The sequence below is a fragment of the Phalacrocorax aristotelis genome, chromosome 3 (genome assembly GCF_949628215.1).
Source record: "Phalacrocorax aristotelis chromosome 3, bGulAri2.1, whole genome shotgun sequence".
NCBI lineage: Eukaryota > Metazoa > Chordata > Aves > Suliformes > Phalacrocoracidae > Phalacrocorax > Phalacrocorax aristotelis.
This window is the reverse complement of record NC_134278.1, coordinates 121778227-121801988: the sequence shown is the minus strand read 5'-3', so window position 1 is coordinate 121801988 and position 23762 is coordinate 121778227. Positions and strand designations below refer to the sequence as shown.

General features: G+C 39.3%; 1 protein-coding gene across 4 annotated transcripts in view; it reads right to left on the bottom strand.

The window, feature by feature from the left end:
- Window positions 1-1336: 1336 nt before the first annotated feature.
- PLD5 (phospholipase D family member 5) overlaps window positions 1337-23762 on the bottom strand; it is a 201635-nt gene continuing 179209 nt past the window's right edge. For 3 of the 4 annotated variants that reach the window (XM_075089397.1, XM_075089401.1, XM_075089399.1), the window contains exons 6-10: window positions 22825-23022; window positions 18725-18864; window positions 16481-16646; window positions 11005-11119; window positions 1337-8912 (exon numbers count right to left, since the gene is read on the bottom strand). In XM_075089397.1, coding sequence (XP_074945498.1) covers window positions 8677-8912; window positions 11005-11119; window positions 16481-16646; window positions 18725-18864; window positions 22825-23022 — 855 coding nt within the window. In that variant the 3' untranslated portion in view covers window positions 1337-8676. The remainder of the gene's footprint in view (window positions 8913-11004; window positions 11120-16480; window positions 16647-18724; window positions 18865-22824; window positions 23023-23762) is intronic. The other variant, XM_075089398.1, reaches the window with a different exon arrangement.

The following is a 23762-nucleotide window of genomic DNA, read 5'->3' as shown; positions in this document are numbered from 1 at the left end:
GAAAAAAAAAAAAAAAACAGACAAGGCAGAGGGTAGATAACGGGAACATTTGCCAGTGAAAAAGGGGAGCGAGGAAAGGGAAGAGAGAATTGGGGCAATGGTTACTGTTCTCTCTGGTTTAAAAAAAAAATCCTCTCTGGAATGTTTAGTTCAGAGAAAACATTGCCCTTTGTTTTTTAAAAAAGTGAGCTTTGGCACATGTGTAATGTGAGAATGAAAAGGCGAGTAGATGGCTTTGGTATGTGCTATCAGAAACCGATACATTAATGTACTTCTGTGCTGTGGCCAGCAGTTTACTTTTGTAGTTCATTATTCTGAGTCTTTTTATGTGTGTGTGTTACTCTTTTATAGTAAAGGGTGTGTGGGCTTTTCCAGAAAGAGCTGTACTATTTCCTGTCAGTCTTATTTAAGAGTAGACAGCAGCGGAACAAGTCATTGTACTAGAGATGTTCCAAGCTTTTCTGGTGCAGATACTAATTTTTTTCCTTTGAGGATGTGTCGCTGTGCGTGTGTGGTTGTGGAGCCTCAGCTCTGTATTTGGAAACTGGTAAAAGGACATTTGGAATCTGAGATGGATATGGGGGCATCTGAGTGCTTTTATTATATCAACTGGCACTTAGAAAATGGGCAGTTTATTTTAGTTGGCTTGCTTGCTGCCACAGATGTGGCTTTTCTGCATTTCTCCAGATTTGTTTAATAAGGTCTCTGTGGTGATATCTGAAGATGCAAATGCTGTGAGAAGTAACTATTTTTTAATGATTATTTCACAGCAAGGTCTGTATAAATAGACACAGAACCCCATTATTTTTTGCCCACCTTTTAAGCTGTATACATCCATAGATGGACATAAGACTTGAATACTGAAACCTTTGTAAAACATATAAAAGCTAGTGGTTCACAGATTCTTCACTGCGCCTGTGTCACCTTAAGAGCAGCAGTTTAGGTGTGGGGACTATCCACAAACATAACAGTGTTCTGGTTTATAAATTCCAACTTCATTAATCTGAGGTACTGCACCAGCCTCTCATCCTCATTGACTTTTTAAAATATTGGCAAAAATGAGAATGTGTTCTGGTTTTGATCCTGATTTCTTATGCATTTTAATATTTGTACTAGGTTCTTCGGGTTCCTCACTGAATCTGCCATTCATTTTTTTTATCCAAAAGGGAGAATTCTTATAATTTGGTTTGGAGAGATGTCTTTGAAGAGTCTGGAGATTGTTAAAAGGAGACGTTACAGCTATCTTGGGTATAGTGAGAAGGAGGAAAAGGAGCTCTCCTGAGAAGCCTGACAGTTTGCCACAAAGAAGTTGGTACTAAGCTGTGAGCCCCAAATTTTCACAGGTACGCATCACCTTTTGAGAATTAATGGAAGTTGGATGCATAGGATCTTTGCTTTGTTTTAGAAAGCTTATCAGCTCTATTTCTAGTAGCAACCCGGGCTATTCCTTGAAAAGATGAAACAGTGCATTTTCCATTTTCACCTGCCTCTTTCACCCCCTTACAAGTGAAGAAATTAAATTCCTAAAGGCATGGGATGTTTCACTTCTCACCTTTTTATGCTAAAGTTAGCTCATTTTCAGTCATTAAAATTTAGTTGTATGGTAAAGAATTGTTTACACTAGAATAAAATGAGGCCACCAGAAGAGGTATTAGTATCACCAGAAGAACCTCTACCTCATTTAAAGTTTGCCAAACATTCTCCTGTCCCTGCCTGCCCCTGCACCCCAACTCTTCTTCCTCCAGATATTCCATATATGTGTCTCCAGGTGAAGAATTATGTGAGGCACCTGGAATTATGTGTTTGACCTCCTTTATTATGCGTTCTCTAGTGTTGGATTAGGTGAGGGCTCTCTCAAAGGGCAAAAGCATGCTGAGCAGCCAGCAGTTTTCAGAAACAGCAGGTAACTAAAAATATTTTTTCTTTGCCTCTCAGGCAATGACAAGTGAAAACCTGGGCTGGTTGCTGACGAAGCAGGAGACAGTTGAGAGGACAAGTGAGATTAAGAGAACAGCCCTCTGACCTTTAGAAAGAAACAACTGTCACTTCCAGAAGTATCCCGCTTTCCTGTCAAGTTTCAAGAAAAACATTCAAGAATACAGGCATAATGTCATGTGAAGAAATACAAATAGTGAATAAAGTGGAGTAATTGAATATTGAGCAAATCTACTTGAAACCATTTGTTAGCAAGTCAGTCAAAATGTTCTGTGCTGTCTTGCTTAGACAATGCTACATACAGTGGTGCATGCCTTTAAGCTTTAACATAAAGATTCCTTCCCCATTCTAATCCCTATTAAGTCCCTCAAAGCAACTGGAATTATTTTCCAATGTAACTTAGTAATTTATGCACTTTATATAGTTAGGACTTCTGCGGGGGGTGGGGTGGTGGTGGTTTTTTTTTTCCCCATTTGCATGTTATTAAAATGTCAAATCTGATTGCCTGATACTAGTGCTTAGTTTCCACCAGTTTATTAGGGGTTCAGAATGGTGTCTGACTCGACTGTATTTGTATATTGAGAGAACATATGCAAATGCTGCATATGATGTGAAATTTGCTTGCTTATATAGCACTATAAACTTCTAATATACAAGGAGAGGTCTTATTTCAAATACTGCTTTATTTTTCAGTACCTGCTACATGGGAATTGATGGGCTTTTATTCATGCTAATTTCTTTCTGTTAAGCATGTTTGTAACTGTTAAAGGTTCCCTCCTCATGCTGAAAATAATCACGGGATTTCAGTCACGTAAAGAAGAGAAAGGTGGATGCATAAGAAATACAGGATTTTGCAGGGAAAGGAACAAAATGAGACCGTAGCCAGAGTTTTCAGGCCAGCACCCAGTCCGTTAACTCAGTCTGATTCAAGTTGGTTTGCCTCTGTAGCTATTTTTGCCCCTTCCGCTCTACCCATATTACATTTTATGCTGTTGCAGGAAGGATGCATATTAATATATGAGAGGCGATGCCCACTATGTGTTCACGCAAGACCATCATGATACATATAATTTGTATTATGTTTGTGGCCATGCAACATGAAGAAGCACAAAATAACCCTCTGGAATGCTACAGTTGTCGGCCATTTGGTTATATTTTGTTCTGTTCTGTAGCCTGAATCAGCCATCAACCTTATTTCTATTCTTAAAGGAAAAATTATCATGTTCATTTTATAGGATTAAAAAGATTTATTGAGTCTTCCTGTAAAATTGCAGTGTAGAATTTGTTGTGAACAAAATAGAGCTGACTCCATTGACTACAGCAGACTAATTTGCAGCCAGAATTGAACTGAGCTCTTAAAATGTAATTTTAACAAGGTTTTCAGAAATAGGCTGCAGTAGCTTGGTTTTTGTCCTATGTGTATTCTGAATTTGAATACACCTTACTGTGTTAATGCAGTTGTAGTATATGGATATGGACTAGAAATGTGTTTTCCTGAAAACCCAATTTAAGTTACTGTGTTGAAATACTCAGTACAGCAATTCTCACAGACTTTTTCTTCGAAGCCCATGCAGGACTACTCTAAACGAGAGATGCAGTAGAAAGCTCTACAGTATTATAAGACTGGAGTTTATCTACTGACTTCAGCATCCACAAAGTGTCAAGCATGTGAGTTCTTCTTTTCTTGTCTAAACTATTTTGAACGAGGTCTCTTTTAGATGCTAGTTTGGCAAGCTTCTAAGGCATTTGTGCAAAGTGATGATGCAAGAGCATCCTGCTTCAACACTGAGAAAGTCATAAATAACATCCAGCAGTAATTAAAGTGAAAAACTACAGCTAAGAAAAGCAATCACTCTACAGTATCAGTTGAGCTACTATACTCTGCAGTGTTAAAAGTAGAATATGTTTACTGGTGCCTTCAACTCAGGAGGGTATCATTGTGAATTTTAAATATACCAAGGATTCATTCTGTGGTTTTATATAGATTGGATTAACGGTTATGAAAAAAAAAAAAGTGAATGTATATGTAGAGAAGGGATAAGAGTGGAAGAAAAACAGTGCCAGAAAGTACCATCTGGAAACATACTATACATGTAATCAGTATTTTTGTATTAAAATGAAGAGTTAATTTTGAAGTCCTAAATGGTTTTAGGATAACTTAGCGCTCTCTGTAAGGCCATTCTCACGAGTCAAGTACATGATATACAAGATGCAGATACTTATAAAGGACTTCAGTTTGAAGAACTGGAATAGCCAGCTGATGTCTTTACCATCTTGATGAGAAAGTCTGTGCTATTTTCAGTAAGTACACGCCAAAGTCACAAAAACCCCCTATAAAGTCTTTGGATTTTTCCTTAGATCAGGATTAAATGGCAGGTAACGTTCACACAGGTCTTAGTTGTTCAGTTTCTAGGTATGTAAAACGCAACAAAGCAGTAGAATTTAGGTAGCCAGTAGTATAGCAAATAATGGGTAGGTCTTTAAAGTAGCAGTCTGAGGCTTTTTTATTTGTTTCTCACGCTTTCCTTTGAACCACCCACAGAGCCTGGAGTTACTGGAAGGAACATTTAGCCCTGTATTGTGTAAAACTTTGTACAGCACAGCCTCAAATTCAGTTTGAAGCTGCTTGAAGATTGGACAAAAACTTAAGTCTGTTCCTGTCAGGGTACAGCTGTGGCCATTGTGCTGTGGCACATAATCCATGCTTTTCTGGTCTTCAAACAGAAGGTGAGAGTAGTTGTGGATACCAGTTCATGCTTCAGACAGAAAAAAGTGGTAGCCAGCCCAAAGCAACCTGAGGCTTAACAAGGAAGATTTGTAATGTAGCCACTGCATGATTTTTGGACTTCACCCTGTGCTTACAGGAATTTCTGTGGTTATGGTTTTGATACCATCAAGGTGTTGGGGGAATTCTGATTTTATTTATTTTTGCACCTTGGCAGGACAGAATAATTCAACTGTGTTGTGGATGAGTTGATACTGAAGACAGGAGTAATTTGTGAAATTGAGTTCTAGAATTGGGCTGGAATAAAAATGCTCAAGTTTAGGTGTCCTTGTGGTTTGGGCCAACATCTTGCATTCAATTTTTGTCTTTTTGTGACTCTAGTTTTAGGTACTAACCTGTAAACATCACAATATCTAGTCTTACTTAGGAAGTTTGCTGTATGCCTTGGTACTAGATAAAAAGATCTGTAGCAGGACTTCCACATGAGGAACAGTTAAACAAAAGCTTTTATGACTAAGGCACTAGTAAATGTTTGCAGCAAACAACAATTGCAGTCTCTATTCTTTAAGAATAAAGCTGTTCTGTTTAGGAAATTGCCTTTAATATGACAGAGTTACCAATGCCAGTTAGACGGGGGGGTTAGAGAAAGTGCATCTTTTGGATTTGTGAGATCTATGAGAAACCACTGAATGCAAATCCCTATTAAGTTTGGAAATCACCTTTGCAGTGGTGGTACTCAGGAGAGCTAAAGCAAGAGGAAGCCAGTCTGGATTCTGATCCGTGCTAAAAAATGTGAAATCACTGTAACGGATTTGCCCCAGCTTTATTTATATTGGTAGAAGGATCTGAAGCCAGAGTCGAGGCTGCTGTGGCAAAGCAAGTTAAACAGTAACAGCGCTAACCCCAAACAAATAATTGGCTATAATCCCCTTAAACAACTTCAAAAACTAATCTGATATTTTTAATTTCCTGCTTGCTGAAGTCCAAGGATGCACTTTGTCTTTTGGCTAATGTAACAGACCAAAGCCGCCAGTGCTGCTTTGGAGCTGCAGCCATTCTAAACAGTTATTAAAATATTAATCCATACTTTTTACCAAATGAAACTTGAATCTGTCAGTCTGTTTGTAGGATGGCTGACCGCTATTTTGCATTAAAAGTTGTTCAAAAAAACCCCAAACTCTTCCATTCATAAAACCAGAACATACTGCCACTTTTAAAATGTACTTTACCTATCAGTTCATTGGCAGGGGAGGGGGGCGGTCATTGAAGCACCAGAATTTGTTTATCAAGCCAGTAAGAATGCATTTGTAAACTAGTGGATATGGTTAATATTCATGATTGCATTTCCCTGGGATCTGGCCGGTAAAACTGCTACAGCTGAATCATTCATTTGGTATACTAACCAGAAGGTCAGTGGTAACTCCACAGCCTGATTTCATGACTAAATCCTGCTTGTAAACAGACATCTTAGCTTTATCATCTGACAAATTACTGTTCCACTCAGATCCTCCATTGTTTGTACAAGATGTCATTTTAAAAACTTCACACATTTCTAGTATCCACAATGCAAGAGGGAAAAAAATTACATTCATTCATTCTTGTATATTATTGCCAACAGGTGCTACAATTAACAACACTGGACAGTGGGGTTTTTTTGTTTCCTTGGGGTTTTTTTCTATCTGATGTAAGGACTTGGTATGAAGTTCATCTCAGGCTTTAAGATCACCCACCCGTGGGGACCGCAGAATCTTTAGAAATATCCTAACTGGCTTTTAAAAATGTGGTGGGTTCTTTGATTGTTTGTTTGTTTTGGGTTATTATAGCTGTGACTCATAAGACTAAATTCATTGGTGGTACAACTCAGCTGAAATTTACACCAGAAATTAATCTGGACTAATATTTATTTCTTAAACAAAACAAAAAAACCCCAACAAGTAAATCAAGTGCTGGGAATCTCTCTCCCATACTTGCCATACATATTCTAAATTACATACAGAACGAAGAAACTTCTTTTCACAAAGTTTTTTCCTTCATAGCAACTCAGGAAACTTTTTTCTTTTTAGATACGTGTTTCTTGTATCAATGTCAGAATATATGCTTTTCTCTGTGTGTGGGGAGGCGAATAAAAGGCATGTATTTATCCGAATATTAGAGAATGTTACTGAGCGTTAGAGCTGTGTGGAGTATTTTCTGTAAAAGACAACTTGGAAAATTTTTTTGTTGTGTCATTATTTTCAGTAAGATGATGTAAATCTTGGCAATTGCAAAAGAAACAAAACGGTCTTTGTCAAGAGTGTGCCTTTTGTGGTCATAATGAGTTTTCTGGTGTGTCTCTAGCTGGCAATTTCGAGTTGTGCATATGTTACCTTATTAGAATTTCCTAAGCTGTGCTTACTTTAAAATAAAGTTGAACTTTTTTTTTTAACCTTGTAAATGAAACCTGTGTTTTGAAAGTCAAGGTGGGTTTTTAACTTGTTCTTAAGATTAAAATAGTACATTGGGATATGGTTGGTTTTCACTCTCTTTTTGCCCACTGCTTTTGAAGTGTGCCTTCAGTAACATATAGCCGGGTGAGAAAAGTCTGCATTTTGGGAAAAGTCCTGTGAATAATGAACAAAATGTAGAATGCAGTTTGCTTTCATGGCCGTATTTCTTCAACAGAGGCAGAGGGAGAGTAATGAACCATTTTTATTGCAAAACTAAGCTATTGCAGCTCTGACTGGAAAAAAAAAATCTGTTGTCATTTTTATGTATTTTTTTAAAGAGCGAATTCACACTCTTACAGAGCAGTTGCTTCTTGGTGCAACTGAGTTGTGTTTGTAGAGGCACGCTATTAACACCAGCTGAAACTGCGGCCTAAATGAAGGCATCACATTTCTGTTTGTGCTGATGTATTCACCTATATGGGTGACATTTTAACAAAAAATGCCATTTCACAATTGTTTTGGGTTTGTTGTCTTTTTTTTTTAAATAAAGTTAGGAAAGAAACATCCAGGTGTAAAATCAAACAAGATTGCTATATGATTATTTAATAACAATTAATTACTACATGACTTTGCATAACCCTTGACCTTCCTAAAAAGCACTGTTTGTTTTTTAGATATGCATTGGTTTGATAATGAGTCATTGTGCAATTGATGACTCAACACTTGATAAATATTTAACCTGGGGGAAGAAATATTCTTGAGATTACCCCCCCCAAAAAAAACCCAACAAAAAACCAAACCAAAACAGTCCTAGGTCTTTGCTATTAATCCAGAGATTTTCATCATTAGATGAAATGTATAATTAGAAATAACTATTATATTGAAAGGAATCCACATTACTTTGATTTTAAAAAAATTCCATTTATCTGAGAGGCTTTAGGGATTATGTCAAATTTGATTACACCAACCTCAATCCCTCAAAGCCTTCTCATACTTCTAGGAGATGAATGAATTACCAGTCATGTAACTCTAATGTATTTTAAGGCTAGTTAGAAGACATGAAAGAGCAATACTCAAACTAAATCCTCAAAACTAGGATGTGGTTGCATGACTGGATGTTTATTGAAAGGGAGTCATTTATACAGGTGAAAATTTGCTTATTCCTTTGTTTTCTACAGTAAACCTCTACTATCTATTCATATGTCAATAATAACTGATCTTAGAATGCCATTTCATAGCTTGAATCTTGGTTTTGCCTCAAGGTTCGTTCTAGCCAGGATGGCAATTAGGGAAAATCCTAAAACTGAAACAGAAAAATTGACACATGCTGTTGAACTCAAATGTGGAACATTAAAATTAACATGGAAGCAGAAATGACATCCAGTGTCAGAAGTAACAAATTTGAAAGTCTTAAATAATTCAGTATAGAGAATATAGTTTAGACAGTTCTTATATAAGTGTGCTTTTTCCTAGAAACACCCCCCCAACCCAAACTTTTTTTTGCTTTTTCTTTTTTTGTCTGTAAATATGAAAGAGGGCTACACCCCAATGTAATTCTTCATTGCCATACTAAACAGTAAAATAGTCTTTCTAATTCACACTGCTCATGGCAGTCTTATTTGCTGTTGCTTTATTAAGTTTGTGATTAAAGCAGTTTGGGATTTTTGTTGGTTGTAAACTTTTGGCATAATGTGAATACCAGTCCCTTTCAAAAACAGCCTTGAGTTGCTTAATGATGCTTGTGCTGTTCCCCGCGTCTGCTTGGTTGATAACAAGGCCAGCTCCAGCATTCTGCGTAAAAGCATTTCCTACCCAATCAAAATTACCTACAAGCAAAGGCAGGAATATACAATGAGTTTCTAGCATTTTAAAAAAAGGAGAGAAAAAAAAAAAAGCCATCCCCCTAAAGGCAATCCAGCATGATAATGTGTCATTTTCCCCAGTGGGTACCTGGGCAGAGATGGAAATCAGTTCTCTATACGACTGGAAAAAAAACAACTCCATTATGTACCAGTGTGTAGTCCAGATCATTTCTGGAAGTTTAACAGCACTAATCCTTTGTCAGTGAAAACAAGTTCTTTTATTTATTCAAAACTAACTTGCTCTTCCTTTTGCATATATTGTATTATTACTCCATTTAATTTCCTCATCGGCCTTTTCAGTGCCAAGAGCGAGAGTATTATTTTGCCATATAAACAATTTAAAGTAGATGAGATGGGGAGTGGTTGCTCCATAATGCTGAGCCAAACCAATAGATATTTTACAGGTTACCCATTGATAGGTACTATTTCAGGAAACAAAAGCCAGGGTTTACTATTTTATGCCAGTTACTACCACCTTTGTTGAAATGTAAGGTAATGAATGAGCATTTCAAACCCTGGTGATCGCAAGCCTAAGAGGATAATTAGATGAACGGAAACCAGGTAAACCAAGTGTTTCAGTTATTTCTTTTTATTTCACTAGAACTGTAGCTATTTAAGTTGTACATTTATAACACATGCAGTATTTTGGAGAAAAAAATGCTGTTACTAGAGGTCATCTTTTAAAACAATTGCCTGAACATACATAAAAACATGAAGGTATCAGATAAATTTATCCCCTTTTCTTTCAGTGTCATTTCAGCTACTTCAGCAGGAAATGTTAAGAATTCTAAAGTTGCCAGGGTTGGTAAATTGTTAGCCTCATCATAAGGGACATTTCTTCCTGTGCTATCAAGTAAAAGATACATCCGGTCCTTAACGTGCATTTTTATTACTTTCACACAGCTTTGATTATTTCTTTCTTTTATTTATTTGTATATCTCAGGAAGTAAGGACAATGCAAAAGAAAAAACCCAACCGAGCTAAGAATTCATGCTGCGTAGACAAGTTACAGGTTACTGAAATTTAAGCTGGATATTGGAAAGAATTTAAAATGGAGTAAAAAATTATTTGGGGGAGTGGCTCATAAAACATTTGGGAGACAAGAGGGGAATAAGCTGTGCTACTTGGAAAATAAGATTTGGATAGGATAAGAGAGACGTGTGTTTTCAGCGCCCGTCAAGGTGAGCTTTTCAGCATAGCTCTTGGTTGTATCTCTGCGCTGCTTGGGATTCTCCATTCTTCACATGTGCATGGGCATCCTTCTAGGTTGCAGCCTTTGCCCTCCCTTGCCACCTCTGTGATCACCAGCTTTAAGCCCTTCGCAGTAAGTCAGGGCGAGGAGGTAACTAAAGCATCAAGCTGCAGCATATCAGAATGCATGTTTTCTCTCTTGACTTTATAAAAATCTCATAAGTTACTTTTTAATTCAGGAGCAGTTTTCTGGTCCTGCAGCTCACGCACAACTCAAGCAGTCAGATTTCTTTAGAAGGTAGTTTTTAGCCGGCATTCAATGAGCATTTGACTGATAATGAACTTTTGCTAGGTGCCATCCAGCAACTTAAGTACACCTTTAACCCAAAATACCAATTAGATATGTACCTAATGTTAGGAAATGTCTGAAATGTCATTACAGTAGATGGAATAAGGCTTCAGCAGATGAGGATGAAAGGCATTTGTACAGTATTTACCAGGATTGCCCATAGCTTTAGTAATAACATGGGAAATGGAGAATAGTCCATCTTTACTGGATTGCAGAAACCAGAGAATATGTTAATAGTCTAGATTATTCCTGCTTTATGAAGTGTGTTGTATTTGTGATTTCAGTCTGTTTTTTAAATACTGAAAGCATAACTTTGCTTTTGAGAAACTGACTCAGGGAAAAAAAGAGTTTTTAAATGAGAAGAGGCTCAAAGCACAGTCTTCATCCAGGTTTCCAAAGAAATGAACTATTATTTTAACTTAACATGCATATCAGATATAGAGTCCTCTTTTACAAATGGGTGTTATTTCAGGCTTTTGGGTACAAACTAGAATTTCTTGAGATGTGGTTACTTACCAATGTATGCAGCTCCATCAGTCACCATATATTTATTACGATTTAATTTGGGAAGGGAAGTGTTCTTCTGTTCTTTAAGAAAGCATGCACTCTCTTCCTCAAGGTCGAAGAATTTCTGCCATAAAATAGAATGGAGTGCAGGTTAATGAAAACCGTTCTATAATGGACAGAAAAAAATATGGTCTGTTCTCTACTCTTTATTGAAAATGAGTTAGTGCTACAGAACAGCTTGAGGTTTTATAGCCAAGCATTAATTTTGATAAAACACTGCACACTGTACGTCTTACTAAATTCTCATAATTTATGATACTCACTGTGCCTTGGCATTCTGAAGTATGCAAAGTATATGGCTACCACATACTTAAAGCAGTACAGTGCCAGGTAGCAAAGGCTATGAAATGAACAAAAAAAGAAACCCCGTCTTTGCATTTTGCATGGTAAGAGCCAGGAACTTTCCTTTAGCTCATTTCCTCAGTCATCAAGGGACATTGGGGTTTGAAGTCTGCTGCAGGATTGGGATTGGCAGGCACACCAACAGCTGAATTAATACCTTGTTATTATACATTGCGTCGTTTCCAACAGGAAACTTGCTGATTTCAGAAACTCAGAAGCTTCTCGGGATTAGCTCTGATATAGAGACATCAAATTTACCAGACAGCAAGAGGCAAATGCATCTGTTTCACCCTAAGGGGTGAAAAAGGATAAACTGAGTTAGACCTTTCTTTTTTTAAAGTTTTGGAGCTATATGCACTCTTGGTAGAATAACCCAGAGGCTGCTGTTTATCTACCAGTTCATGCTGTGGACTCTGATAGAATCTCTCCCTTCCCCATTGGAAAATATATTGGGGTAAATTTTATGTTGTTAAGAGGTTGTACCAAAACTGCTTGAAAGAACCCTGTGTAAAATACCTAGGCTAGTTCAGGCTCTGGCTGATTCCAGCACTGAGGGGAGTCTGTTCTTGGACTGACACCCCCCCGCCCCTTCGACAATGATGAAAGTTTATTAGGGCTGAAGCAGGTTTTTACTGCGTTAGACATAAAATTCAAAGAGTTTGTGTTTCTTCAGTTCCCAAATACTGGATGGTACTGCGGTGCAGTTTTATGATCGATAACTATGACAAGTTGTTTGTCACCGCATGCTTGCTTACGTGTACATGGCTTTGTTAGCTTCCAGAGCTTAATTTTTGTAATGAGTTCAGATTCTTGCAAAATTCCAAAGCTAGTTTTTTTAATTTAAAAACAAGGACAACAACCCAAACTGTTTGAGTGATGGTTTTATAAAGGGCATTAAAAAACATTATGCTACGTAAAGCTGTAATAACTGTCCTTTAAGCAAGATTTATATTGTATGTGCACATCTAACTAAGCTGCCTGGAGAAATCATGCCTTTCATTGTGGATTTTTAACATCATTCAGACTTACTTACAGCATTACACTTTTTAAAAAATCAGAAAAAACCATCTTAGCAGCTGTAAAGAAAAGTTTATTAGGTATTAGGGGTTAGTTCTTAGACAACATCAAGACTGCAACTGTGTGCCTGAGGAACTGCTCTACAAACACGCACCCACCACAGAAAGTATGTACGTAGCAAGCCAGAGATGGGTCTGAATCCTTCTGAAAGGATCTTGCATTTTTGGATAAAGCCAGAAGAAAATGGTCGTGTTTTTCCTGGTGCAACAAAACAGGAGCGGAGACAGCAGCCTTAGGGTGTCCATCAAGAGTACTCGCACTAACTCTTCACAGGCACGTGGGAGATACTGTGCTAATATTGTAGAGAATGGTCCCAAACTGGCAAGTGGGCAAAGTATTCAATGGTCGGAGACAAAATATAACAAGCTGTCTTCTTCCCAGCATTAGGAGATTTAGCAAAAACTTACACACCTTAATGAAAAAGCAGTCAAGCACAATAATCATATAAGCTTAGGGTTGTCAAATTGGGCTAGATTCAGCAGATGTGCTGAACTGAAAAAAATCATACATCAGTGTTCTGTTTGTAGAATAACTTTGTAAGAGAGAAAATTTCATATTCATGCAGGAAAGGATAGAAGGCTTGGAAACATAATGTGTTCTCCAGCAACAGTAGAGAAACCATTAACTCCTTGACGATACGGAAACCCATATACAGATAGGGAAACCCATCTGCCCTTGCAAACAGAATACACAAACGTAGCTTGGATGCGCAAGTGAACCCGCGCTGGCATTCAGTAGCACAGCCTAACATTCTCCAACGTATGCCTTCAGCAGAAGTACTGTGGTAATAATACACCACCTTCTGCTAACATTTCATTAATCTTTTCCATCCATATTTTAGGAGTTTAGAACTTTAAAATTAAATTAGTGCTCAGGAGCAAAGGGTTCATAGTTAATTCATAACACTTTGTTTACTCATAGGGCATTTCTGGCTTTTTTAGAATTAGTAAAAGGGTCAGTTTTTCCTTCCTCGCACCTTAGCAGGAGCACACCTGCACAACAGAACCAGTCACATGGAGGCTCAAGAACAACTTGTGCCGTGGATATAAATGGCTGTTCTGTGCCACTCCTTCCTGGGCTCCAGCTGGCTAAAGACACTTTGTCCTAGTTCATACTTTTTGTGAGCACCTTTCTCTGTTCAGCACCGCACCCAACAGAGCTGGCCCCTTCTGCTGCAAGGCTTAGACTGAGCATTTTTGCACATAAGATGTATTTTCAAGGTCAAGCACACAAAACTTAAGGAGTACTGGAATTAACGGTCCCAAGAAGCCCAATGGTCAGCTCGCCACCTTGAGTTACCCTTTATGAGTCAAGCTTTAATTTCATGACCACATGTGGTTTGGTGCATAGGCCAGAGCTCCCTGAATGAGCAGCAATTTGGTACGCAGTTTTCCCCTTGCCATTTGGCTGCGAGCTCATGGCATTTATTTAGTCCTCAAAGCAAGCTTTTTCCTCGTGAGTTCTTCCCAGTGATCTTTTTTTTCAGAGTACTTGTATTGAGTTTGCACTCTCAAAGCAGTTTCAGTTGAATCCAATAATTATTAATGCTTATGTGAACTGGACTCTCAGATGCTGAGGAATGCATAATGAGGGACTATGCGTTTTCTAACTGCATTGTTGAAGTTAATTGCCCAGTATGATCAAAGTTTTGTAGCAAAAGGAAAAAAAAAGCTGCTTTGATAGAGCACACTGTTAGCAATTCAGTGTTTGCAACTAGGAAATCGTGTCTTGCAGTCCCTGCCTTCCTGACCTCAACAGCAGACTGAAAAATTACGTGCAGGAGGTAGCAGCTGTTTCTGATCGTGACACTGCTAGGAGTAACAGGTTTGCAGCACCGTTTCTAACTATATAGTTGCAGTTAGGCAATGCCACAACTTCCATTAGCCTGGTCAGAAACCAGGGGAACGCAGGAAGAGATTCCCATCTAACAGAAGAATCATATCTGCCCGGCCTTCTCCAAGATGACCGTGTACCTCAGGCTGCTGTCAGTGGCAAAGCAGCGTACCCTGCAGCTGCAGCAAGCCATTGGCTCTCCTGGAAACTTCCTAGCCAAACTGCTCTTTCCATAGGCATTAAAAAAACAGGAAAACAAACATGACAAGGCATATTACAGGGATCAAAAGATAAAGTTACTGAATATGTTTCATAGGACTCAGCTATCCCCAAGAGAACAGAAAAAGGGCGGGGGCGGGGGGTGGTGGCGTGACGGATGTGTGTGCCATTTCTGTGAGAACGATATTGAGGTATTGGGACAGCTCAGTAATTTTAAGTATAACTTAAATCAGAATTTGTAACTTAAGTTTCTTTCAAAATTTCAGCATTCTTGTGTATAAACACAGACAATACATGTCTGTGTGACAGGATTTTCTGTACAGAGTGTAGTTTGACTATTTTTTTCTCATACCCAAAGCAGAACGAAAAGGGAAAAGCAGGATTGCCAGTAATTCAAAAGGTTTAAGTTTAGCCTATGCCTTCTCCCCCATACATACGCATAGTTTTGTTTCACTTTGATCCTGGCTAGAACAGACGAATACAAAAGAAGTGCAGTTCTAAAAAAAACCATGCCCATCTGAGACGTTTTGTGAAGTGAAGGAGTGTCGTGATGGAGCCTGTGGCACAGTTTTAGCCAAAATCAAATAGACACCAGTAAACTCTGAGCCTTGGCCTATTCCTGGTACCAAGGTTTATCTAGGGCAGTGACCGGCCCAGTCCGTGGAGCGCGTGATGCACAGCACAGAGGTAACTGAGGTGCACCTTTACAGCTATTTACATCTGGGGCAGCCTCATTTTTTTACTGGAAGTTGTATTTGTATTTTCTAACTGCTGATATTCTAACTAGACTACCTACCTAGACTAGATGTCTAGGAATAATTTGTTTTCCTTTTAGCATTTAGTTCTTGACAAGATAAATTATGTGGTAAAGATTTTACCTGCTCTAAACAGATGAAAATGGCGATGAGTATGTAGAGCCTTAGGTGCCACTTCAATAAAAAATAATTTTGAATACGTAAGTAGAATTTTATGATAAACACAGAACAAGCTACTAGTTCCTCGCAATTACAACGGCTTAAGCAGTGTCAGCCACATGTATGGGCTTTTTGACTTAAAAACACACTATGCTGCTTCTTACCTAGGAAACCTGTAATAACGGTGTACATTATAACAAAACGTATATATCGCTATTTCTAAATATGCATAAATACCACTTAGTGTGTATAATGCAAATAATACTTGTTTTTTACAATTATCATTGATTTTGAAAAGCCAAAATGTTAGTGGATTATCAAAGACTCAAAAATAATTCAGCAGATTATTTAAGACAGTTATCTGAAAAAAACCCACAAAACCAAAAACCCAAAACCCAAAAGAAATTGATCCAAGATGACTGATTTCAAGTGTGCCTCGATTTCATAAAAATGAACTGTATGAAATTGAAAGTAATACCATATGCTCTGTGCTCAAATACAAATGTAACATACATGGTATTTTTCACTTCCCTGTATTGCATGTCTAATGCGGTCACATAATGGTTGTTCTAGTCCTCACAATTCTGAATTTATAGCCTGAATTTAATGTAAAATCTTAATTATTTTTTCTTGGACTTTGTACTTGAGTAAAGGAAAAGTAGATGCTTATGCACCTGACAGTAAGGTTACACAAATCCAGACTAAAACACATTCTTGTGCTGTCATATTTACTCCTACCAGTCAGTATAAACAAGACTTATGGCTACAGGTCACTCCATTGGGTTCGCTGTGGTGTTTTACATGGGCTGTCTGCCACACAGACTGCCTTTTGGCATCGTTCTGTTTTTCTGTCTTAATTTCTATGCCTGTTACTACTAGGAATACATTCAGTTCATTATATTACATTTCCTATGTTATCTAATGAAATTTCAAGGCTTTGATACAAACAGAAAACACTTCTCAGTTGTGAAGTTTTCTTGATTTTTTTTTTTGGGGGGTGGGTGGGAGATAGATTTCAAAGCAATATGGATTATACTTACAACTTTCAAACTACAGCTTGGAACTTCAGTGCAAATAGCTTTCAGAGACGAAACAAAGTTAAAAGTAAGGGGATCTGTGTCTCTTGAGAAACTTATGAGAAGTCGTACTTTAATACTTCGTAAAACTAACGCTTCTCTTATCTTCCCATCTAAATATGGCCAGTACCTGTGGAGAAAGAAAACAGTATATTCAGAGAACTTAAAATTTGTATTTTTTATGTAGCCAAGTATAGACATCACAGAGAAAACTAAACACATCTGAATTTCATTTTCTATCGATCGAAGGAATGCTGTTCTGATTTAAAGGGCTTCTCACTAAACAGATGGCCAGCATCCTTTTTTGTGTCATTCTGCCCTGCACCAAAACTCTCACTGTGGGGGCAGTGAGGTTGTGGATGGTTGAGCACATCTTCCACCTGTGTAGGTGCACAGAGAGCTGCCAAAACACACGCACAAAACAGAGGTACCTTGTCCGCCCGGAGCTGGGAGAGTTACGCCTGTGTCACTGCCTGTGGTGAGAGCAGTGGAGCTCTTGTGGTGCCAGAGAACCCGCAGAACGAGCTGCAGCGAGAGGGTGCTGCTTACCCAGCCCAGACAGCGGGGCAGGAAGGGGTTTCTGCTGGTTACACAAGGAAGGGAACAGGAACAGCAGATCCCTCCCTGACCGCCATCGTTTTTTGTCCTCTGTACCAGGACCATACAGACTGGGGACTGGAATGCCTTCTGTAATGTCTTGCTCGGGAAAAGGAGAGCTGCTGCTGTGCGGGGAGCCTGCATCCTTCGGTAGCAGATGAAGATGGGTTATTGAAGGAGGATGCTACCTTTTTTCCTGATAAGGACTGCAGAAATTCTGCTTTTCTCACAATGGCTAGTTAGCTTGTGTTCCTGACCTTTGGTGGGAGCAGGTCAGGACAGGGAGAATTAGACAAAATGCGTATTTTATTTATCCCAGCAGCATCAAGGCATTCCGCCTAATGAAGTCAGAGCTCTACAATGCCAGGAAATAATTTACAAGTGAGAACTGGGAGCTGACGAGGTAGGGAAGCTGTGGCAGTGTCTCACAGAGCCAGGCTGTAGGAAAAATGTTGAAGAATTCACACAGATGGCTTCCCTGGATCTCCCTCATCCAGTAGATTTCTGAATTCTTCAGGCACGAGAACAAAGTGAGGAGAAGTATAGGAGATAAAAGCAACTGCAACAGTAACAGTCCTACATACCAAGTTCCTTTCCAAAATAAAGGAGAAGCGTGCATACTGTGAAACTGGGGTTCCTACAGCACTGCCTGTGACTCTCTCACTGCAACAGAGGCTGTACGAAATGAGTTTATTGGGAAAAACCTGCTTGTGGATTTGAAACAGCTTATGCTTGATACCAGTCAAATGATAGCTATTTTTTTGAAAAATTTGAACACAACATCTTTAGTTATGCAAAACTGGAAAAAAGCACATAACCACACGTTTGATTCAACTGTGTTCAGATAAAGTGCACGGACGGAATGGTGAGCTTTACTAGATGCTCAGTTTGTTGCTGAGAGCAGGAACTCAGAGTTATTGAGAGCAGGAGGGACCACTGGATACTTGCCTTCTGAGCTGGATGGGTTTATTATACTGTGGCTCCAGTTTTGGGTCATGAGTACTTTTTAATGGTCCATACAAATGGTGTGTTTAAAAAGTACTTGGTTTTGTTTGTTTTTAGCAACTCTCAGTTAACCAAAATATGGTATAATTCAAATGTAATCTGTGCTGAATTTGGAATTTTCATTTATATGTATATTTCATTAAAATAATGGCATCTCCCACATTGTCTACAAGAACTCGCATGTTATTTCTCTCTTAACGCACACACACTCTCTCTCTCTCTCATGTTGAATATCTTTATGATGCTCATAAAATGCCAGAAGCTGTGGTATCAAGATAGTGAATACAATAGTGTGAGAAATAGGATTCATGTATAAGCAGGTTCTTGTATTCCTGGGTCCCAGTCACTTGCAGATGGTCAGACTAGACAATTTCTGATCTCCTTCGATAGGCAGATCCAAAGCTTAGGACCCAGAACTGGAAATGTCTTCCTAGGTCCCAATTCTGCTCCCATTTAAGTCAATGGCAGAACTCTCACTGATTTCAATAAGAGCAGAATTGGGCCCCAAGAAATTGGTCCACAGTAGTAACTAATCTCCTGTAGGTTTTCTCCAGGAGACCTTACTGGCATTACGATAACGTGCTAGTCCTGGACATGGACACTCACCGTTTAGCATTGGTGTCAATGACGATCGGCAAGTAGTCCATGACAGCTATGTATACAAACTGTTTCGCATCATCGATAACACTGTATATAGCTTCAATATCCAGGACTCTGTCCTTAGGGCAGAAGAGTTTGGGTGAATTCTGTGAAGGGAAAAGTTCAAATATGTCATTTAAAATTTGTGATTTATTTTCTCTTCCCCTCATTCTTCTTGAGATGGCAAATGGTATCCTTTATTTTGGGTGGAGAATATTAACTGATACCTTCAGCTGTCCTGCTAGAGTACTATTAGGTACCAAGGAGAGTTATTTGCTTAATTTCCCCTTAAAAGCCTTGCCAGTTAGATGTAACTTTGGGTAAAAATGCAGGAGGCACAAACTTCAAAACATCCACTGTCATCAAAGAAGCTATAGGTGAAGTTACATTTCAGAGAACTTAGTTCCAAAGGGTCCCGGGTCTGGTTACTAGTAGATGGAATGATGTCTGTGTCCTTGCCACATGAGCCCGATCCATCGCTTGCTACTAGGTGTTAAGTCTGTCCCATCAGTTCTGCTTGAAGTTCCAGGCAAAGTCACCATTTTGTTGCAGGGAGATGCTGCAGTTTTGCAAGAAACTTACGGTAATTCATACCTGAAGCTAGGTTTTAAACTCTTTACCTGGTACTGAGCTGGTGAGCAGTAAGCCCACATGCCAGCTTTTCTGCTTTGTATCTAGAGTGTCGAATATGTCCGTCAGTGCGGTGAAGCCAGCAGGAGTCACCCACCCCTGGCAGAGAGGCCCAGGACTTTCTGCTCTTCTGCCCGAGCAGGGAGAGAGAAGTGGAGCCGCCTGCCAAGTTGCTCACAGGCAACAACACAGTCCCTGGGAGCAGAGGTTGTTAAAGACACTTTATAGAGCTAGAGCAGGTGCCGCCTGTCGTTTTCTTAACTGCTGGCCCTACCAGGCCGCTGCTTTCCTGCTGCTCTGTCACCTTCTCACCTTTGTTACCTGTTTGGTTTGCAACTGACATCTAGATTAGTGTTTTCTTTAGGGACAATCCTGGAGTTCTGATTAGTCTTTTTTTTCTTTCAATACGGTGCCTATCACAGTGGTTTCTTAATCATTTAATGGTGTTCTTAATGATTTACAACAACTAAGTTCAGAAAATACTAGAAAATTAACAGTAGCAAGATTTCAAGCCCAGCGTTCCAGATGCATTCCTGAACAGTAGGAAAAAAGAACCAAAACCTCTTAGGTTTTATCAGCCAGTCTGCAAGACAATTTTGTTGCTAAGCAACACTGTAGCCACGATTCTCGAGAATAACAAATTCAATGACATTGTGTTACGCTTGTTGTTTTATACAGCACAAACATTGGAAGTGAACTATGTTTTCGAAGAATGAGTGTCAATTCAAAAAAAGAGTGTAAAGCGATTTTGCTAAACATAATTTATTATCTGAAACCTAAGAGGCTGCTGCACTGAGGTCTTATTCTTTCACTCTTACTATTTTCTTAAATAGAAGTTTTAAGTTATAGGGCAGAATTCTTACGCATTGTCTTTGTCAGCTGCATTCAATATAAAGATCAGAAAGTGAAAGATATTTAGAAGATAATTAGAAGGAAAACTTCTGTTAAAGTTCTCACCATAACACCTGTGTTTGGGCATGCCACTTGCTGCCCTGTGCCACGGCTGGCCTCCCCTGTGGTCATAAAACAATATTTTGGTACTTCTCTCAGTATGAGCTGTATAATACCTTGCTGTTCTGATCAAATACCTGTCTGATACTTCTCTTCACCTACCAGAAAGAGGCCTGCGTTCTCACTAGACAACAGTACCTTGCCATGTCCCTGCCCAGGGGCGCGTGCTGCCCCGGACCGAAAGGGAGGCAGTGCAGGGCTGGGGGCAGGAGTGGCGCGGCACTGGGCAACAGCAGCAGCACCACCCCTGCCCACAGAGAGGGCACTGATGGCAGTAAGCGAACTGCCTGGCTTGTGGACACTTTCTTCTTGTCACTAGTTCAGGAACAGACAGCAGTGTTAACGCTCGGTTCCACCAAACCACGCCAGTGCAGCTCCAGCACTGCCTTTCAGAGGGGCATCCTGGCAAACATTGAGAATTTGCTAGTAGGTGAGAAATCTATTAAAAAGCGTGTTTTCGGGAAGGAAGGACCAGCCCAACTGGCTGGGGCTACAAATTCAGGTAGGTCTTGGAGTACCAGTGGCTCCTTCCTTTTGTTTTCTGAAGCAGAAGTTCAAGAGAAAGAGACCTTTGCTGCCCACACACAAGGAAAATACAAGTCACAAGGAACAATCCAACATTGTGCAGCCTGCAGAAGAGCAGCTTTTGTAGAGCCTCTCTCCACCTGTCTTTGTCTAGGATCCCACATTCTTTAAAGCTGGCCTTACCCAGCTTTCCTTACTGTGTGACCCTCCAGGACTGGCCTTCAGCAGCATTTCTCCAATTCTTACAGATTGCTTAGAAGGGAGTAGGAGTTCACAGCTCCTTAGCTAACTGTCCGAAAGTCAGTCTCCAATTTAAGCTAGTCCTTAAGACTCTCCAGAATCAAGGTCTCTTCAGATGGCTATTAAGTCTGGCTGTCTTGGGCACTTCCAGATTTTCATTACAAAATAGCTCACTCTCTCTTCACTGAAAAATCTGAAAGTCTGAAAAATCCGGGACACCTGAACGTTGCGCGGCTCCCAGCAGGTGAGGGTAAACCCTGCCCTGTATAACCACTCATCTGCACCAATAGCCTGTGCTAGTGGCTGTACAACTTAGTGTGCTACATGCGTGTGCTGTTTTAGACATAACTGGCTTTAAAGCAATAGATTTTTGCTCCTTGTTTTATACAGAATGATAAATAACTTGGCAGCTTCATTATATTCCTGATTATGAAGGTTTCTTTTTTACTCCTGTAATTACCTCCAAAATGGAAGATACTCCATCTTTTATCATCGCTATCTTTCTGTGTACTTTTTTCCAGTTTTGCTACATCACTGCTGAGATGAAGGACTGCTCCATTTCTTCCCATTAAAAACACAGACACAGTGCTTCCATGGGGATTGCTGCTTGAATTTTAAGTCTTAAAATGTCATTTAGAAATAAAGCTGAAGTAGATCATGTTCTATGGAAGTATGAATGCCTTCAGTGGAATAGGGTGAAGACGATTAATCCTTATAAAATTGATAAAAATGCAAGCTCTGATATCAAGCTTATTCTGTATCATTTTAGATGTCTGATTAACAGTTCATTCACTCCCAGTCGTTCATCTTATATCCACTAGTGTAAATGAGCTAATTTGAAGGGCTTCCCTATCGTTTTCTGAATGTGAGAGGAAAAGTGGACATTGCAGAGAAAGGAAAGAGAAGAGCGCACAAATGAAATTCTGCAGCAGCTTCAGTCTTGGCAAATCGCACATAAGAACAAAATCATAGAAATCAGAATTAAAAAAAAAAACCAAACACCAAACCCAAAACCCCCAGACTTGCGATTTGTCTCTTCTGCACCATAGGAAAGGCAAATAACTTTTAAAACACCTTTCAGTTACAGACTTCCGCACAAAAGTATATTATTTGGTTTTCTAGCATTCTGAGACTATCAATCAAGTTCTGTCTTGTGTAGGTGACAGCTGTAGTGGTGTCATCTCTATAGTTGAGTTTCCAGTCACTTGCATGAGTCTTAGTAGTTTAGTAGAGTAGAGTTTAGTAGAGTTTTAGTAGAGTTTTAGTAGCTGCTTCTGGTTAAGGACATGGTGGTAATGTGCATCTTCTTCTGTTAGGGATAATTTAGAGAAATGCTTAATTTCACCATGTATGTTCCTATTCATGGAAATTACCATCCATGCTAATTTCTCTCCGACAGTGTCTGTTGGGGAGAACACAGCACTATGACAGACTTCCTGCAGAGAACTATGAATATCTCTGTATCAATGAAAAGGACACTTGAGATTCTTTTCACAGTTGCTACTAACACCTACCTAACCTGGTCTCACTACTCTGTAGTTTGTAAAGGACAATATTAAGAGAGTAAGTGGATATTAAATTTCCAGAACTTCCAAAAATCTGGTGGGTTAAGTAAGTTTCTTCCCCTTCCCTCCCTCTGTGCAACTCATTTCAGAACTCACCGACACGAAAGCTTCTGATTTTGTCTCGTTCAGCTGCAGTGTCAGTTTATTTTGAGTATCGTATACTCCATATAGCCTCTTAGACCAACTTGGAGGTATTTTGTTCTTGTATCTTAATGAGCTATAGAGGGCAAATATCCTTTGTAAGTCCAGGACCAGGCAGCTACAGTTGTATACGATGACGCCAAGTTCCTTCATCTGTGAAATTAAAAGTTCATATCATTAGTGATGTTTTGGCTGATGGATCTGTGGAAGTATGCAGGGAGAACGTAAGAGTGTCTGAGGGGTACCTTCCAGAAGCGTGCCTTGAGCTCAGCGGTAGTACTGTCAACTACAAGAACATTCCTAACAATACTCTTTTAAAGGCAAACACATAAGCTAAATCTTGAAAGTCAAGAGCAGGGCAAAAGCTGTAACAGGGTTTGTATGTTCAGCGCATGTCAGAGCCGCACGTCCTGATAGAATACAACACACCGTATGGACGGACACAACTTAGGAGTGATACCCATTTGTCATAGGCACCATTTTTGTTATAGGTGTTGCCCAAGGTTTGCTATTCTTGGCTAGAGTGGTTTTTATTTATTTTATTATTATTTTGTTTACAGGAAAAGCATCCTTTCTGCTGGATGATGTAGGAGCACACGCTGCTACCAGTGACAGTTTCTTACTTCAGAAACGATTTGTTTTCTGTGCATTCTGGAAAAGGTGAAAGAAGGGGACTTAAGTTATTTCTCTGCTGGAGAAGGAATATGATGCTCCAGCTTCAAATAAAAGGATGAAAAAACAGGTGCTTAATACTATCAGTAGCTAAACTTCCTGTGCTATTAAATCCAGCATGATTCAGTATATAATATACCCGATTAGGACACAAAAAGGTTGGGTTCTTAATTCCCCCACTGGTATAGTATGGTACCTCACCTAGGATACCTCAAGTTTCT